Source organism: Phocoena phocoena, chromosome 3, assembly GCF_963924675.1.
Source record: "Phocoena phocoena chromosome 3, mPhoPho1.1, whole genome shotgun sequence".
NCBI lineage: Eukaryota > Metazoa > Chordata > Mammalia > Artiodactyla > Phocoenidae > Phocoena > Phocoena phocoena.
In genome coordinates, this window is record NC_089221.1 from 126,704,617 (window position 1) to 126,723,503 (window position 18,887).

At 50.6% G+C, this 18,887-nt stretch overlaps 1 protein-coding gene across 2 annotated transcripts in view; it reads left to right on the forward strand.

The window, feature by feature from the left end:
- The window catches only part of PPARGC1B (PPARG coactivator 1 beta), a 106,096-nt gene that overhangs the window by 65,647 nt on the left and 21,562 nt on the right, over positions 1-18,887 (forward strand). For both annotated transcript variants that reach the window (XM_065874117.1, XM_065874118.1), the window contains exon 2: positions 13,290-13,463. In XM_065874117.1, coding sequence (XP_065730189.1) covers positions 13,290-13,463 — 174 coding nt within the window. The remainder of the gene's footprint in view (positions 1-13,289; positions 13,464-18,887) is intronic.

Sequence of the window (18,887 nt, forward strand, 5' to 3'; positions counted from 1 at the left end):
CCCACAAAGATTTAGTGAGCACCTACTCTGTGCCAGACACTGTTCCAGGCACTGGGATTCAACAGAGGACAAGTCTGGACCACTGCTGTCATGCAGCTGGTATTCTGGAGGGGAGACAGACAGTCCCTGGGTTCATGCTGTGGATAACACATGGGGACATAACCCATAGTGTTCAGGGGGTTGAGTGTTGGGGAAGGCCTCTCTCACTGAGACCCAGTGCTGGATAAGTGGCCTAGGACCAGGCAGGAAGTGTCCCAGGTGGAGACCCCAAGCCGAGAGAGTTTTGTTCCAGGAGAAGAAGGCTGCTGTGTCTGCAGCGTTGGGAGGACGGGAGGGCCCAGGAAATGGTGGGAGAGGCGGCAGGCCCAGGCCGCGCCAGGCCTCACAGGCCCGGTGAGGACTTTGGGGTTTTGTCAAGGGCAGTGACAAGTCAAGGCTTGTAAGCAGGCGAGTGAGCGACGGCCCCTAGTCTCAGCTACGCCTCCAGCATCCTGGGGATGGTGGACGAGACCCAGCTTCGGCTCTCTCTTCTGTGGTCTACACGGCGACTTGTTACCTGGGCTTCCTGAGCCCATAAAGACTCTCAAACATTCATATGCTGCTTAGCAACATCACGTTACCTCACTGCGTCTCAGCTTCTTCATCTGTAAAATGGGGAAATAGCCACATTGCTGGGCTCTGAGTGGTGGATACCACTTACTTGGGAAGTGGCTTCTTCCTCTGAGGATTCAAATGAAGTCCGTAGAGCCCTTAAATTGCTGATGAAATAGCGTGTATGAACAATAGGTAAGAGTGTGTGGGTATGGGAAAATATAGAATTCTGTGCAAAATAGAATGTCATCGTATTTCTCACATTTAAGAAAGAAACAGAAATTTGGTTTTTGCCAGGCTTATAATGTTGAATTCACTCAGGTTAAATAGGAGTAGGATGGGTTGCCACTGTATGGTTTTTAGTTAATAAAAATGGAAAACCTAATTAATGAACTCCCTCATAACCCCTCCCACTTCAAAGCCCAGGGTGCTGGTGGGCTGCGGGGGTGGAGAGCGTGCAGGGGGTTCCCCAGGGAGCCCAGCATGGGAACCACAGGACCAGATGGGCCGTGAGGCCCCTCCCAGCTCCCACGCTGTGCAGCGGCCCCAGCGGGGGCAGTTGTGGGTTGAGCGCTGCTGAGTCATCTCTCCCTCGGCGGGTTGTGTGTACTGGCTGACAAGCCGAGGCTGGTGTGCTGGTGGCTGAGCCCCGGCCTGGGTCCTTGGGAAGCTGACTTTAGCCCCTGCCCACTGGGCTGGGGGATTCTCAGCTACCCTCTGCTCCTCCATCCACCCCGTGGTCCCCTCTCTGCTCGAACCCCCGGGAGCCGGCCACCTTGGGGCTGCCCTTCCTGAGTGGGAGTGATGCTCCACGGGCTCCCCGGCACGACTGCCGTCAGCCCTGGGCAGCGTGGGGCTGGAGATGTGAGCCGGCACCTTGCTGGCCTGATGGACGTGACATTTCCTCAAATGCCATGAAGGGGCTGCCTGACCTTCACTCTCATGCCAGGACCCTCTTTCTGCGTTATTTATAACAGTGTTTAACAGGCAAAAGGGCTTCTCAGCTGAGCCCTGGCCCAGCTCCCGCCCCCGTGTCTCCTGCCAGCCACAGCAAGAGACACATAAATAGAACCAAAGAACATGGAGACTGTAGGACCCTGGAGAACACCTCCAGAAGGAGTGTGCCGGGCACTTTATTTTAGGACTCCGGGACTTTTAAATTTTATTTTTATTTTTTTGTGGTAAAATATACATAACATAAAATTGGCCATTTTATAGTGTACAATTTAGTGGCATTAAGTACATTCATGATTTTGTACAAACGTCACCACTATCCATTCCCAGGCATTTCTTCATGCGTCTCACACCTGAGGTTGGCTGACACGTGCCAGTCCCTCTTGCCCTGCCCCTTGGGCATATTCTGATTTTGAGGGAACCCCGCAAAATGAGACGGGGAAAGGAAAGCGCCTGTTAGGTTATGGTCCCGCAGCATGATTAGGGAGTTGGGGTCCCCCCATTCAGCTGCGTGAAATAGGTGCTTTCCCAGGGCTAGCTGTAGCCTTCTGCCTTCCTTCCTGTTCAGTAAAGGCATTGGAATGGGAGGGGAGATCCTACTTGCTGACAGAACCGTGAATCAGCTCTAATCTCTTTTCTTAAAATAAAACCTATTCATTTAGCAAACTTCACTCCTTTCATTATAAATCAGGCAAGTGCGTTGCAACTCATCTCAAAGCTGAATGCTGTTTACCATTGTGATGGACCATTTACTACCTTTGATAAAAATGTAATAACAGTTCCTCACATACAGCCAGCACTTTAGCGTTTTCCTACTTTCCCATCCCAAATGCCTCACTGGACAAGACTGGGACAGTTCCACAGCTACCCTAGGGTCGTGTGCTCCATTGGAGAGATGTGGAAACTGAGGCCCCAGGGAGAAGGGGTGTAGGACAGGATCTGATCTCATTTCAGTCACCTGAACATACAGTAACTCTTTCACCCTCATTCCACCCAGGTGGGGATTAGGGTGAGGCAAAGGAGACATTTGGTTCAGACACAAAATTTAAGGAGATGCCAACAAGCTCAGTCATCAAGATAAATCATATTTTAATGCAACATTTGTATATGTTGTAATAGTTAATATGTTAATAGTCAATGCCAAAGTATCCATTTTGAACACACCACATCTTTAAATAAAGGAGGGAAGAGTGCCATGCAGAGCCAAGTAGTCACCTGAAGCAAAAGGAAAAATCAGTACCACTGACCTTGTCTTTATTTAGAATTTTGATATGTTGCTCATCATGGATTTTTAGGGGGCATTAATTTTGATTGTTTTCACAATATTGCATTAAATATGATCTGTCTTGATTGCTGGATTTTTTGGTGCCCAAGGCTGGTACCCTCACCTCAGCCTAATCCCAGCCCTGATTCTAGCTTCCAATGTCTGTGCACTCCTGTGACAGAGGACCCCCGTCCCAGGGTCCCCAGGCCTCAAGTCGTCATATGCCAGGGCCTTTCAACCACTGTAGAGGGTGGCATTTGATCCCTGCAGTCTATTTTTGTGCCTGCCCTTCAGCGACTAATAAAATGTTGCTCTGGGTAGAGCTGATGTGTTGAAATGGTGAGTGTCAATGTCAGGTGGTTTGTGTGATCGTATATCTTCATTCTTGACCTCTCAGAGGGGCCTGGAACCAGGAAAGAAAAGGAGCTCTCGACGCTTTTGCCCCCACAGAGTTGGACAAAACTCAAAATCGTTGTCGAATAACTGAGGCTGCCAGGGAATTTGGCCTTGTCTTGGGACCGTACGGAGAAAATGTCCATGTTGCAGTCTCTTGCTCTTGTGTACCACCCTTTCCAGTTTACAGGGCGCTTCCACATGGATCTCATTTTGTTTATTGAGCAGCTACTATATGTTGGACATTGTGCTAGGCTCTGGGAAACAGCGGGGAACAAAGACAGACACCGCCTCTGCCCGCGTGGAACTCATAGCTGGGGGAGGTGACAATACACAAGTAGATAAATGAAAAGGGGGGAAGAGCTCTGAAGAGGGAGGGACGCTGGTGGTGGTTGCACAACGGTGTGAATATACTTACTGCCACTGAATTGCCTAATTAAAAATGGTTAAAATGGAAAATTTTATATTATGTATATTTCACCACAATTAAAAAAAAATACCGGCAAAGGGGGGAGGGGATATCAGAAAGTGAAACGTGTTAATTGAGGGACTTAGAGCAGGTGATGGGAGCGAGATGGGCAGCCACTTTAGGATACAGTGGTCAGCAAGGCTCACCTCAGAGGGACATTTAATCTGGGATGGGGCTGATAAGAAAGGACCAGCCATGCGCAGAAGAAAGATAGAGGAGGCATCCCAGGCCGAGGGAGCTGCCAGCACAGAGGTCCCAGGGTGGAAACTCAAGCCACACAGCAGTTCCATGAGGGAGGCTGGTCCCTGGAGATGGAAAGGGACTGTTAACCAGTCTTAACAGCAGGTGGATACCTGCACACGCTTCGCAGTTCACAAAGCGCTTTTCCTGCTGCTCTCCTGTGAATTGAAGAGGCCCTTGAATTCAAGTGCATAAAATTGACAGCAATTGTAGGCGAACACAGTATGCGGACGACACTGCCCCTGAAACACCTTCACTTACTCTCGCTCACTCGTTTCACAGAATATACTTCACCCTTTTACTGTTTTAAAATAAACGAAAGCACCACCTTCCTGGGCCAGGGGCAGCCTGTGTTGGCTGACAGGTGCCAGGATCTGTGCAGCCACAGTGGGGTGCAGGGGTGTGGGGCGCCAATGGTGCCCTCTTAGACCTCAGTGCCCACCACCTGCCAAGACAACCAGGAGCTGCTCCATCCCAGGTAACCTGGCCCAGGCACAGCTCTGAGAGACCTTAGGGATTTCTGTTGGATAAGGGGCTGCCTGCAGGCAACAGGGAGGGGAAAAGGAGATGCCCAAGATAACACCTGTCCCAGGAGACTGTCTGCCTCAGTGTCCTTATCTGCAAAATAAGAGAGTCATCTCTAGAAGTATTTCCACAGGCTCTTCCAGTGCCAAAAGCCCCAGTTCTGTCTTCTGGGAGTCCACTGTAAGGATTTATTTCCTATACAATGCAAGCTGCAATCCATGTCCAATAGCCACCTTATCCGATGACAAGCAGGAACCACAGCTGGGGGTTGGTGGGGTGGGTGGAGGGCTGGAGAGGGGAATTCCTCGGAAAAAGTCAGTGAGAGTACGAAATCATAAAACGTAATACCTAACGTTGTTGTTTAATGAAGCCATATGGCATGCACATTCATTATTGCCAGTCTTTTGCTCTAGGACTGCTTGTGCTGCCGACGCTGAAATCCCAAGCGCTCTCTCCTGCCTGGTCCACACCCACGCTGCCAGGGCTCCTATTTCCAGATTGGGAATTCACTCAGTTGGATTAAGAATTTAGACTCAAGCAATCTAAGTGCAGAATCCTTCAGATTCTTGCCAGTGCCTCCCTAATCTTTCACTGTTAGCTCACCCACACATAATTTGACAGCAGGGTTTTTGTATGTTTTTTTTTTTAAAAAACAGCTCAACTTTATTGAGTCCTTCCACAGCCTTCAACTTAGTTGCCATCACATTCTCTTCTTTTATACTCATATTTTCTGTTGATGAACCATTTCATTAGAGCTGGTAATTATTGGAATTCCCTGGTGGTCCAGTGGTTAGGGCTCTGCAGGGGGCACGGGTTCAATCTCTGGTTGGGGAGCTAGGATGCTGCAGGTGGCATGAGCGCCCCCCCCCCCCCAAAAAAAAAACTTTGTAATTATAGTAACAAATGGGTTTGGGAAGAAACACAAATGACATTGAACAAACAACCCAGCTGCTGGAGATGACCTGGAGGGTTGTCTCTGAGACTCTGGGGCGCCTTGGGCCTTAGTAATGTGTGTTGTTACAGGAGGGGATGAAGAGTGTTGGTTAACCCGGGCGGTTGCTTAGGGGAGTGTCTGTTGTACCAAAGGCCTGAGAGGGCCTGGTAAGGAATAGGTTTGGTGGCAAGTAACAGAAGACTGCCCAAAATGTTGAAGACTTTGACAGGCTCCACGTTGAGTCCTCCCTCACGTCCTGAGGTGGATATCCCAGGGCCGATTGGCACTTAGAAATATCAGGGACCCCACTTCCTCCATCCTATTGCCTCGCCTACCAAGAAGAGCTGCCTTCCCAAGGTCACTGGTAACTGGTCGTCCTCCCGGCCTGGCCTTGTAGTCAAGTTCTGAGCACTGGACCCATTTTGCTCTCTGGGCTGGAGGACCCACTCTTGCCAGGCCTGGTGACCTTCTGTCAGATCACCTTACGCTAAGCCCTGAGCGGGTAGCTGCGTAGCTGGGGCTTGAGGCCCCGCTGAAAAGCGCTGAGCATCACTGAGTTTCTGCTCGGCAGGCCTGGGGCCAGATGCTCCTGCGTGGAAAGGGCCTCCATGATGTTCTGAGACACTTAGCCTTGAGTGTTTTGGCGGGAGATCCTTTCAATGGTCTGATTTATCTTTAAGCTCAGGGTGTTTTGTTCTTTTAGGCTGAGCTCAGAGCCCCTGTGTTTTCTACTTATTCTTCCTGGAGCTTAATTTTGTGTCTGTGACTCCTGAGTTTTACGAGGATGCTGTAGTATTTCTTTGAGGTCTAAAAATCAATTACTCTTCCTACTGTTCTCCTGGAAGCATCTTCAGGAGTTTTGTACTAATTTGGAAGACAGTGGGAAGCTTAGGTTTTTTTTTTTGGATGTAAGAGAGATGAATCAGTCATAACTTTTTCATTGATAGGTGACAAACTCCAGGCACATAATCTGGAAAGGGACCTTATTCACTCACATAATTGTGGAGTACAGGGAATAGACTGGCTTCAGGCACAGCTGTATCCAAGTGTTTAAATTATTTTTATCGGGAATACATCTCTCTTTGCTTTTTTTTTTTTCTTTCTTTTTGCTGTATGCGGGCCTCTCACTGTTGCGGCCCCTCCCGTGGCGGAGCACAGGCTCCAGACTCACAGGCTCAGCGGCCATGGCTCACGGGCCCAGCCACTGCGTGGCATGGGGGATCTTCCCGGACCGGGGCACGAACCCGTGTCCCCTGCAGCGGCAGGCGGACTCTCAACCACTGCGCCACCAGGGAAGCCCTCTCTTTGCTTCTTGACTCTGCATTCCCTGTGCTGGCTTCATTCTTGGGCAGGCTTTTCCCAGGCGGAAGCAAAGGTGGCTCGCAGCGTCTCCAGAATTGAATTCAACCAGCTGAGCACCCTTGTCCACACGCTCCAGCACATTCCTGGTGTTCACTCTGACCCACCCCTGTGAACCAGTTGCTGTGGTCACTGGATGAGACCCTTTTAATTGGCCAGACTGTGCTTACCTGGACCGCCTGGATTCGGGGGAGGGATGACTTCCCCAAGGAGATCAGTGGGCTGCCACCATTAGGAAGGGGAATGGGTGGGAGGCCAGCCAAATAACAGACGTAGGAGGAGAAAAAGGAAAACATCTGTATAATGAAATGGCTTTGTGGGGACATCATGAATACTTACTTCACTTCCTTCCTAGAAGGCAAGTAGAGGTACAGGGTCATAGGTCTAGAGCAGCCTGGGTCTAATGAATCAGCAGTGGCTGGTAAGGCTCTGGGTTGCGAAGGCTCGGGGCTCAGTGGGAGGTAGAGCCGTGTTTGGTATCCACCAAGTTAGGGAGGCGGGAAAGGTGAGCCCAGTGCCAGGTACCTACCACCCTATCAGATCTCATGCCCAGGCCAGTCTGGGCATTCCTAACAGTAATTTAAAGGGAAAACTTGCCCCAGACCATCAAATACAACTTCTTGTAGGGCAGTACTTAGGGCATCCAAGATGTCAGTAAAGAAGTGTATGAGGCCTGGGTGGGAGCCCTGCTCCCACCCTCCAGGGCAGGCCCGGAGAGAGCCAGCGTGGTCTGGCTGTTAGGGCAAGATCACCCGCCAAGAGAAACCACGAGCGATGGTAACACTGGAATGGGGGCTGGTGGAGGTTGAAGGAACATAGGATTGAGGGCATCCGCGGGTTTAGGACTGAGCAGATGGGTCATGAAGCACTGACCCTCCGAGATGTCCTGCTTTCCCATCAGTCAAGTGGGGACGTTGACCACTGCCTACTTCCCGCATCTTGGGAAGGTACCAGTGAGACCATAGCTGTGAACATCACTTGAATGCCAGCTATAAATGCTGTATCAGTGACCACCATTCACGGGGTGTCTGACATGTGCCAGGCTCCTGACCTGTGATGTTTTATCTTTCTAAGAACACCGTGAGATAGGATTCTTTTTTATTATCCCCATTTTGTCAATAGAAACTAAGCCGGCAAAAGTTAGGTTCCTGACCACAAATGATTAATGTTAGTAGCCAAGCCAGGCCTAGCCCTTTATCCTTCTTCTCTAGGCCTCCTTCCATTTCAATACAGACCTTCTCTCTGCGTCTTTGTCTCTCCCTCTGTAAATTCATTTATTTATTCTACCTAAATACTTACCCCAAGCCTATGTGGATCACAGAAACTGGATAAGTGCAGTACGGAATTGTACTTGCAAATGCTTGCGCAAGAGGGGTCCATAGGGTCTTTGTGTTTGATCGTCTGTTTTCCAGAGGGGGCAGTGAGAACCCGAGAGAGGAGGTGACCCACTGAAGGATGCATAATGAGTGCGGGCAGGCCCAGAACCCAAGTTCTGTTAGTGCAGACCCCCCTCCCCCTCTCCTGCTTCCTTCCACTCAGTAACTCTGAGAATGTGCTCTGGGCCAGGCACTAAGCTAGGTGATTTGCTGATTGTAGTCAGTAAAGCGGAGCCACCAATTTTTCCTGAAGACGCGTTCTTTCTTAAACAGGGAATCGATCTGCGACAAGATACCCAGGCTTCCAGTGAAGCAACTTAGAATCTGGATGAAACACCATTAATCCACTGCCGGGGCGTTTTATCTCCATGGCTTGGGGCAGCTACAGCCCGTTCAGATCAGCAGTGTGGTGTCCCTGGAGGAATGGATACAGAAGGTTCTGCAACCAGAGGGGGGTGTCCCGAGCGTGTCAGGGGTGTGAGCAGACTGGTGGTGGGGACTGGTGTACAATGCAGCACATGTGGCCCCAGGCCTGTCCCTGCTCAGCTACAGACTAGCCCTGTGACTTGGGTCTTTCTCAGACTTTTCCCAAAGCTCCATCTCCCCATCCATAAATGGGAATAAATGGTCTTAAACGTTCCTTCTCACGTTCAGAAGCAGGATGTCGGGCAATGGCACAGGCTTTGTTAGGGAGCCAGGAGACCTGGGGTTTGAATCTCAGCTTTACCTTTCTGGGACCCTGGGTACTATGGGTTGAATTGTGTCCTCCATACAAAGGTATCTTGGCATCCTAAGCTCCAGTACCTCAGAATGCGACCTTATTTGGAGATAGGGTCTTTACAGAGGCAATCAAGTTAAAATGAGGTCATAAGGGTAGGCCTAATCTAAGGGGAAATTTGGACAGAGACAGGCACATGTAGAGGGAAGGCAACGGGAAGAGACACAGGGACAAGATGCCATCCACTAGCCAACCAGAGAGGCCTCAGAAGGAGCCAACCCTGCCAGCATCTTGATCTCAGACTTCTAGCCTCCAGAACTGGGAGGAAAAATATTTCTGTTGTTTAAGCCACACTGTCTGTGGTGCTTTTTTACGACGGCCCTGGCAAACTAATACAAGTGACTGGACTGAGTTTCCTGATTAGTAACGTGGGGACAGTGACCCCTGCCCTGTAGCGTCGTTATAAGAATCTGCTGAGAGGATGTATATAAGACACTTAGTGTGGCCCTTGGCATATAGAAAGTGCTCAGTAATAGCAGTGACTTAGCCTGTGCTGTGACCCCCCTACCTCCCATTCCATGGGTGGGTCCTGCTGGGGCTCCCCAGTACAGAACAGGAAGGCCTCAAGTCAGACCTTTCAAAAGAGAGCTGGGTCACCCGAGGCACCGCTTCAAAAGCCTCTCTAAATATGGAGAGGGCCAGAGAAATCACTATTAATGCAATGCTTAATGGTTTTTAGCTGGAGAGTTGCCTCAGCCGTAATTGACAAGGCCTGGAAGCTGAGGTTTCTTTTTTTTTTTTTTTTTTTTTTTTGCGGTATGCGGGCCTCTCACTGTTGTGGCCTCTCCCCTTGCGGAGCGCAGGCTCAGCAGCCATGGCTCACGGGTCTAGCCGCTCTGCGGCATGTGGGATCTTCCCGGACTGGGGCACGAACCCGTGTCCCCTGCATCAGCAGGTGGACTCTCAACCACTGCGCCACCAGGGAAGCCCGAGGTTTCTTTATTTTTATGCCCTGGGTACACATTGAGTATGTCAAGCTGCTCTGGGTAATCATTAAGTGCAGTAGTCACGGCCACTTGATGGGCATTTTGTAAAGGAGGTGGCATGGCTTTCATGGGAAGGACACTCATTGGATAACCCTGAGCAAATCCATTATCCTCCTTGGGCCTCAGTTTCCATAGGTGCAAAGTGAAGTAGGTAGACCAACCAGGTCAGGAGTTCTTAGCTGTGTCTGTGAAGGGCTAGAAGTTACGTCTAAATTCCTTGCACGTACATGCACTGTGCACACATATCCATAGCTAGTTCTTGAAGGCGCGTCGGTCTCCAGAATTGTCCACGAAGACTTGCATGGGCAACCTCTCAGGGCTGCTGGTTCCTGGCTGGTCTGGGATTCTGGAACTCTGATTTAAAAGCTGTTTCTAAGACTCAAAAAGCAAGTCCTGTAGAGGTGGCTGCTCTGAGTTACTAGCACGGGCTGGTTCTAGAACATATAGAGAGAGCTCCCCAGAGAGCTTATAGCTGGGGCTTTGCTGGCCAGGGAGGCCCTAGCTGCCTAGCATCCTTGTCTGTCTACTTTTGGCCTTCCTTCCTGCTCCACAGGCCCTCGGTGCTGTCCTCCCAGCCCCACCACCTGCTCCTCTCCTGGATGCTACACCGGCCTAACCCATCTGCCTGCTTCCCACCCCCATCACACTTGGCGCAAAACCCAAATCCCTTCAATCCCTACCTGATCCGGCCTCCACCCGCCTCTCTGACGGCATCCTCTCCCTCCCCCTACTCTAGGGCTGAGCTGCAGCCTCACTGGCCTTTGGTCAGTACCCCATTCTCTAGGCTTGGTCCCCACCTGGATCTTTGACTTTGCTGGGTCCTCTCTGCCTGGAAGCTTTTTCTCCACATTTTCCACTGCCTGGCTCCTCCTTCAGGTCTCAAACCAGACGTCAGCTCCTCCAGGAAGCCTTTTGTCACCCCGTCTAAGTAGATTCCCCTCCTCTTGTCCTCCATCAGTGCACCTGGTTTGTTTCTTTTGTGGCACTAGCACCATCTGTAATGAAATATTTATGTGTTTTCTTCCCCCACTGAGATGTCAACAAATGAAGGAAAGAACTGAGTCTTACACATCACAGTGCCTGACTCACAGTAGCACTTAATAAATGCTTGTGGGCCCCCACTATCATGCACGCCTCAAATTTAAATACTAACAACACCAAGTACTGTTGAGGGCGTGGAACAATAGAAACTCATATGGCTAGTGGGAGTGTGCAATGGCACCACCACTTTGGAGAGCAATTTTGTAGTTTTTTTTTTTACGGTACACGGGCCTCTCACTGTTGTGGCCTCTCCCGTTGCGGAGCACAGGCTCTGGACGCGCAGGCTCAGTGGCCATGGCTCAAGGGCCCAGCCGCTCCGCGGCATGTGGGATCTTCCCGGACCGGGGCACGAACCCATGTTCCCCTGCGTCGGCAGGCGGACTCTCAACCACTGCGCCACTAGGGAAGCCCAATTTTGTAGTTTTTAATCAAGTCACACGTATGCTTACCATATGACCCAGCAATTCCACTCCTAGAGATTCACCCAAGAGAAATAAAAACATAGGTCCACACAAAGACTTGTACACACGTATTGTAGGCTTGTTCATCACAGCCAAAAACTAGAAACAAACCATTCATCCGTCTAGAACAGGCAAGACCACTGTACCCCCATAGTCCAACTGGGCAGGGGGAGATTCGCAGCCCCAGGAGGGGGCTGAGAATCCTCACTGGAGTGACGCAGGACTTAATATTCATGGATGTTGAACACAAGTGGATTGGAGAAAGACCGGGCAGATGGAGGGCAGGCGTGGTCAGGGATGTCCCTGGAGACATACTCTCTGGGCACCGTGCTGCCTGGCCTGAGAGCAGGGACTGACCGCTTGGGAGAACCCAGCCCCGGTGCTGCCTGTGTGTGCAGGATTCTTGCAAAATGCCAATTAAGACATTTGACCCAAATTCGGATAAAAGCCTTTTTCCTGTGTCAAGTTGAGCTAATAATATACATTTATTCATAATTTATGAGGCCTAGTAAGTGGGAACAATTAAGGAAAAGGTCTGGATAAAACCTATTTCTCTTAAGTGTCACACAAGCCTGTCTGTTCTCTAAAGAGGTTCCACCTTCCTTTGCCTGCCATGAAACTCTGTTGTTCTCATTATTTTTAAAAATGTGTTGTCATTACTGCTCGCTACCATTTATCGAGCAACTTACCAAGCCAGGCTACGGCACTGCCTCCTTTAATATTAACTGTATGAGACAGTTGTTGTTCCATTTTACAGATGAGACAGTTGAGCTTCACAGAGGTGAAGGGACTTGCCTAAGGCATCACGGCTGGTGAATGGGGATTATGATTCAGGTCTGCCAGACCCCAGCGCCTGTGGTGTCGTCTTTCTGTGTTAGCCTCCCCACTCAGGCTGTTTCTGAATCTGCAAGGCAGCCCTTCTGTTGGTAACTGTTCAACTTGGGAGACCAGGGTGAGAAGGTGACTACCTTCTGAGTCCACAGGTCTGGGGCCAGGCCTGAGAATCTGCATTATTTCTTATAGGTTCCCAGGTGGTTCTGCCCCTGCCGGTCCTGGGACCACCCTCTGAGAAGCATCAGTTCGGTCGGTACTGTTACCAGGTCCTCCATGACTCCCTTCTACCCCACCCACCACTGGCAGGTGGGTTTATGGCCTCGTAGACCTTTTCCTGTGTACTGGCACGGTATTATCATACGTATTCTCGTGAGAAGTGTGTAGCTTGAGTCTGTCCCATTTTCTTTACACACGTGGGGTAATATCTTACTTGCTGATCTTCTGCAGTTTAGTATCTTATTTAACATGCATGCATAACGGCCTCATTCTTTTCAACAGCCCTGTTTTATGATATAGGTGATTATAGCTTTACTTACCTATTGTCTACTGATGGGTGGTCTTCCACACTTTAGACATTACAAATATTCCTGGGAACATGGGTGAGTGTTCTTCCAAAACACAGCAATCATTCAATGATGTCATCTCTCATTATTATTGCTCTTTGTTGTTTCATTATTCAGATAGAGGGGTTGTTGCCTTCCGCAAATCCCCTTTCAGGTGGAAGCAGTTGTATAAAGGAATAGATCTCTATTTATAGGTTGTAATAAAGTTTTCAACAAAATATTTCTGGTAAGAGAATAGAGGTGCTATGCGGGCAGGGCTTTGCAGGGTGTATAGGAGTGCAGAGGAGGTGGGGACGGAGCAGCGGGAAGGGGGGTTTGTACTGCCAGGGCCTGACTTAGCTCATGGTAGGTTCGACAGTTGCAAGAGGATGCTGCTTTACATTTCTTGGTCGCTTGGCAAAATCAGGCCTCGGACAAAGGCAGCCACAGGTTCAGACTGGCAGCATCCTGAGTAAGAGGGTCCCTGCTGGGGTCTAACCAAACTCAGCTCTGACCCGCCTCCTTCCTTCCTGTCTCCTCAGGGCGGGGGGTCTGGGGAGGAGCAGCTCTGCGCTGACTTTCCGGAGCTAGACCTCTCCCAGCTGGACGCCAGCGACTTCGACTCGGCCACCTGCTTTGAGGAGCTGCAGTGGCGCCCGGAGAACTCTGAGACCGAACCCAGCCAGTACAGCCCCGACGATCCGGAGCTCTTCCAGGTATGCCCTCCGGAACCTCACTGCCTCTCTCTCCCTCTAAAAGCCCGGCTCTGCCCTGAGCCATCTTCTTCTACACTTGCTCATGCAAAGAAGTCTCCTCATCCACCAAAGCTCTTGGGACCCTGTCTCTTGTCCTGGGTCTACACTTGATCTTGGGCAGCTCTTGCCCCCTTGCCAGGCTGTGTTATCGCCCCTGGGAAGTGAGGGCTCGGAAGAGCTGCTCTCTCTATGCCCCCAGTCAGAACTGAGTCCCTCTGTGAGCCAGAGGGGGTTCCAAGGCCTCCCTTCCCTGTATGGTCACAGTGAACTCTCATTCCCACCCTGTGAAGCAGGTGAGATTATTCCCCCATTTTACAGATGAGGAAACTGAGGCTTGAAGAAGTTTAGTCACGGGCCTAGGGTGATTTACCTCGTCGGTAGCTGAACTAGATTTAAACCCAGTTTGCCTGCCTCCTGAGCCAGAGCTTTATAACCATGCTGACGCCATAATGGGAATGACTCACATTCTCTGTGGCAGGACTGTCCCTGTTTGTGTATATTAACTCGCTTAATTTTCTTAACAACTCACACACAGGAGTACAGTTATCTGCATTTTTCAGTTGGAGCCTAGAGGTTCTTTAAAAAGAGGCAGTGCCAAGGACCGCAGCGCATATCTATGCATCTGCCTCTGTTCTCAGCTTTGGAGGCACATTTCCTTTAAGAAGGCCTCAAACAGGGGGTAATGTGATGTCTGGGATTTGCATCAGAATAAAGCAATCCCTACATGCATTTGCATTTGTGGGTGTGGGTGCATGGCATGGAGGTAATAAGTGAAATATGATTGGCCACGTGGAAGCTGGGTGATGGGTACGTTTGGACTCATTATTCTTTCCTTGAAATATGCTCCCCTATAAAGATTGGAGGAAGAAGCCATAGCTCCCTGTGTCTGTCTGGCAGGATGATGATGATGATAACGTCTGGCAATATAATAATAACAATAGCGACAACAATAATAATAACATACCACGTGCCAAGTCAGTGTGCCAAGAGCACCATCTCAAATAGTACTCCTGGCACATTGTATCATTCCTTCTAGAAATGTTTATGGAGCTCCCTGTGTGTGTCAGGCACTGTGTTCAACAGTGGACTCTATGGTCTAGAGGGAAGACCGATCCTAGATCAGGTAATACATAAACCAACAGTGGTCACTTGTGACATGGGCACAGTAGGGATAAACCTGGGATGAGAAGAGCATCTAAAGGCTGGGTGGTCAGGAAAGGCCTTTCCGAGGAGCAGATGCTTCGGCCGAAGGAGGAGGAGCCACGTGATGAGTGATGATCACAGAGTGGGGAAGCAGGAAAGCTCGCTGTGTTGGGACCCGAAGGGCTGGAGCAGTAGCTAAGGGGAAGGTGCCAGGAAGTTGTTGGGGGGTGGATGTGGGCTAGGAGGGGCCAGATCATGCAGGCTCTTCCGGGCCATGTTAAGGAGCTGGATTTTTCCCAAGATTATTCTAACCTGTCGGTAGAAAAACTCTTAGTAACCCATTTTACAGGTGAGGAAAGTGACGCTCGGAGAGGTTAAGTAACTTGCCCAAGGCCATACAGTTAGGAAGGGTCAGAGTGTAGACTCTAACACAGGACCCCAAACCCCTCTCTGTTGTATAACCTCTTTGCCAACCCTGTGATGAGCAGCAGGGCTGGGCTCTAATTCGGGCTCTTTCCCAGGACGTCCATTCTTTCTCACAACAATGGGGTTAACTACGCTGTGCTACCTCCTCCCTCAGAGGGGGCCAACTTCCAGGAAATGCTTTCAGGTTATGGAGAGCTGATGAGTGAGAGGGGTTTAGATGCTGCGGGGAGACCATCCCCACCTAAACTGTACAGGCCTCACCTACTCAGAGACTGGCCAGACCCACTAGTAAGCTCCTGCCAAGGTCCTACTATGTGCATGAAATGGTCTCAGACACAAGTCAGCCTTGGTATGGCCCTTGGGCTCTTAGCACAGCAAGGAAGGCAGGAGAATCTTCACAGATGGTTAATGAGGCAGAACTCTGCCCACCCAGCCCCTCTCCCCTTCATGGCCCGCACTCCACCTCTGCTCCACCCATACACACGGTGTGCCTCTGCTGTGGTGATTATGTGATTAGTGCCTGATTCCTCCCTGCCCCCCTCCCGCATCATAAACCCCCTGAGCTTGGGGGCTGATACAGCGTTGTGCACTGTTATATCCCCAGGGCTCTGCATGGAGCCCGGCACTTTCTTGGGGCTTAAAAAATATTTATCATATGAATAAATCCTTTGACACCCAGCTGTCATGTTAGCCCCTCCTAAGGCAGGTGGTCAGTGACTTCCTCTCTGGGCTCCCATCCTGTGTACGTGCATGCCTGTGACCTTCAGGCTTCGAGCTCCTTGAGGACAAACAGAGTTTTGTTCTTCTGTGGGGCCCTTGTGCATTGAAAAGACTCAATCATATGTGTTGAATGAAGAAACTGATTGTAATAGTTTCCTTCCTGCCAAGGACCAGACACGACCCATTCCAGAGTCCTTGAGCTGGGATACAGGGACCAGAGGTTCTAATACCCCCTCTGCCACTAACCGGGACAGCGTCCTTATCTGACCAGTGGCAGTCATAGAGCCATGCTGCCTTGTGTCAGAGCCGTGTTCTCACAAGTCAGGTGGTACCGTCACTATGGAAACAGACAGAGTGGAGAACAGCTACCCTTACAAGAGTTGACAACTGCTTGGGGGCAGGGACAGTGCCTTCTGTTTCTGTGTGCCCAGAGTCCTAGGGCCAGGGTCACAATAGGCTAAACTTAGTAAGTATTTTTGGAGGAAGCAGGTGTTTGGTTCCATCGCCGTGTGCCACGTGGTCTTGGGCTAGTAGCTCCTCACTGTCGGGCCTAAGTTTCCCCAGGTGAGAAATGAGGAACGAGCGTGGATCAGATCAGTGATTCTTACTCTGTTGTAGGGAGAGAGTCACTGGGTCCTGTTAGACCCTGATGACATCTGTGGACCCACCCCCAGAAAAAAGGAAGGGAAGATGATTTCCGGGGTTTCCTGCACCCCAGTTAAGCCCTGGAACGGCAGATGATTTCTGAGTGTTCTTCTGGCCCTGATAGCCTAAATTCTGTCCTGTGTCCTTCCTTCAAGCTCCTCTAGGCACCCAGAATGAAGCGTTCTCCCTCAGGTTTCTTGCAGGTTCCTTTTCCTTCAGCCTAAGAGAGCTCAGGAAGGTTGGGGGTGGAGCAAGTCTATTAATATCCCTTCCTCAGCTGATTAACTCTCCATTAATTTGCACTTTGTTTCTAAGCGGGAGCAGGGAGAGCTGAGCTAACGGGCTGGAAGAGGAGAGGGGCGGCTCCCTGTGATGTATTGTCCTAGGGTGCTGATGGCACGATGCCGAGAGCACGAATGGACTTTCTTCCCAGACAGGGTCAGGACCCCCAACCCTGTCTGGCTGTTCCAGAGCTGGAGCAGCCCAGGGAGGGCTGAGGAGAGAGCGGGGAGACCTCTGTCAGTCATTTTGTTCTTACTCAACCTGTTGGGGCTCCTTGGGGTCTCTGCCATCTGGCATTCCTTTCAGCACCATGCTTGGCACCTAGTAAGTCCTTGACCATCCTCCCCAGCCCCTCCTGCCTTGCTGTGTGACCTTGGCAAGTCTCTTTCCTGGACCTTCATTCCCCCCACCCCCAAAAGAATGGCAAATAGGCTTCCTCACGAGTTCCAACTGAGTATCGGCAGTGTTGCCTGGAGGGTTGTGGTCAGAAAGGTGGAAGGGCAGGGTGGGGGGGTAGGGATGGGGACAGTAGCACGCAGGCTACATGTTTGACATCCCTGGTCACTACGTGATCCCTGAAGTCCCTTCCAGCTCTGATAGTTGTGATAATTCAGAATATCTCTGGGCCATGCTTCTCTCCCTGTGAGAGAGGGAACCCTCATTCCATCCAGCGCTGATGACATCATTTCTGAATAACTTCCCTCCAGAATCTGTTTTTTGAGACACTAATCTCAGTCTCTCCCCAGTGGTCAGAGTTCATTGTTTGGTTCACTCATTCTTCCATTCAGCAAATCTGCCTGGAGCCTCCCATGCCCCAGGCACTGAGCTAGACCCAGGAACATTGCACAGAGCCCTTGTGTCACTGCCTCCAAACTGGCCTTCCAAGTAGCCTTTGGAGGGAAGCCAACCAGGGATCCTGTCTTCCCGTTGACCAGAAATCAGCAAGGCTTAGAAGAGGGAAATGACTTGCCCAGGATCACCCTGTCAGTGGCAGAGCTGCTGCCACGGTCAGCCCCAAGAGTGGTCCTTGAGCCCCAGCTCCCAAGATCTTAACTCCCCATCAGGCTGGGCAGCTTGCTCTGGGAACACAGGGTTGGGATTCTGGCCTGAGGATGGGGATGAGAGGCTGCCACTTGAGCCCGACTGCATTCCCGAACCAGAGTTCTTGGGCCTGGATCTGCCCTTGGACTCCCATCCCCAGGGCCCAGGTCAGGCTCAGCCAAAACCTTTTGACCTTTTCTTTTATTCTTAGCTCTGTTCCAAAATCACAAACACATTTTTTCTCTTCTCCCCATGTCCCCCCTTCGAATTACTCAGCTGCTGCTCCGGCTGCAAGGCCTGGAACAGATTTCATGCAGCCAAAAGGCCGTCACGACAGGCGTATTTCGAATGAACTTCCTGAAGAAAGGATAAACATCCTGACCTGGGATGGGAAAGAGTGCTGGGGAAGGCACCATGTGACAGTATTGCCTCCTGCCAGACCAGGCCCAGCAGCCAGGGTTTACTGAATGAGGCGCTTGGTGCCTCACCTAATAGCAGTGTGACCTCTGTGCCCCAGGGCCGGTGGGCTGGTATCTGTCGGTGGGCTGGGAGTGCGCACGCTGACCCTCGTGTTATGTCTGAGACATCAGGGAAGGAAGCTTCTCGGTTCATGTGTGTGTGCTGTGCTCCGTGTAAGCCCTGCCTCTGCCCTGGATTTGCTGTGTGGATGAATGCAACGTACCCAGGACACATCGGTCAACCTCTATGAGTCTCAGTTTCCTCAAATGCAAAATGGTGATGGGAATAGTATCCTTCCCCGCAGAGGTTATTGTGGGGTTTACCTGAGGCAGTATTTACAAAGCCTCTCTATTCCTCTCGTTAGCCAAATTCTTTGTCCCTGGCCTTGGCACTAGGTTTTCTCTCTGCCTGGAATCTTCTTTCCTCAGCTCTTTGCCTGGCTGGTTCCTTCTCATCTTTCACGCCTAAGTTTCAGTATTAGCTGCTTAAAACAGCCTTCTTTGACCACTGTAAATAGCCTATGAATCTTCACCACCTTCTTATTCTCCATCACAGCTTCCTTTTATTTTTTTCCCAGGCTGTCTCACTCTCTGAAATGATCTGATTAATTCTTTTCTCCACTGGAGGGTAAACTCCGTGAGGACAGGGGCTGTATCAGTCTTGGGATGC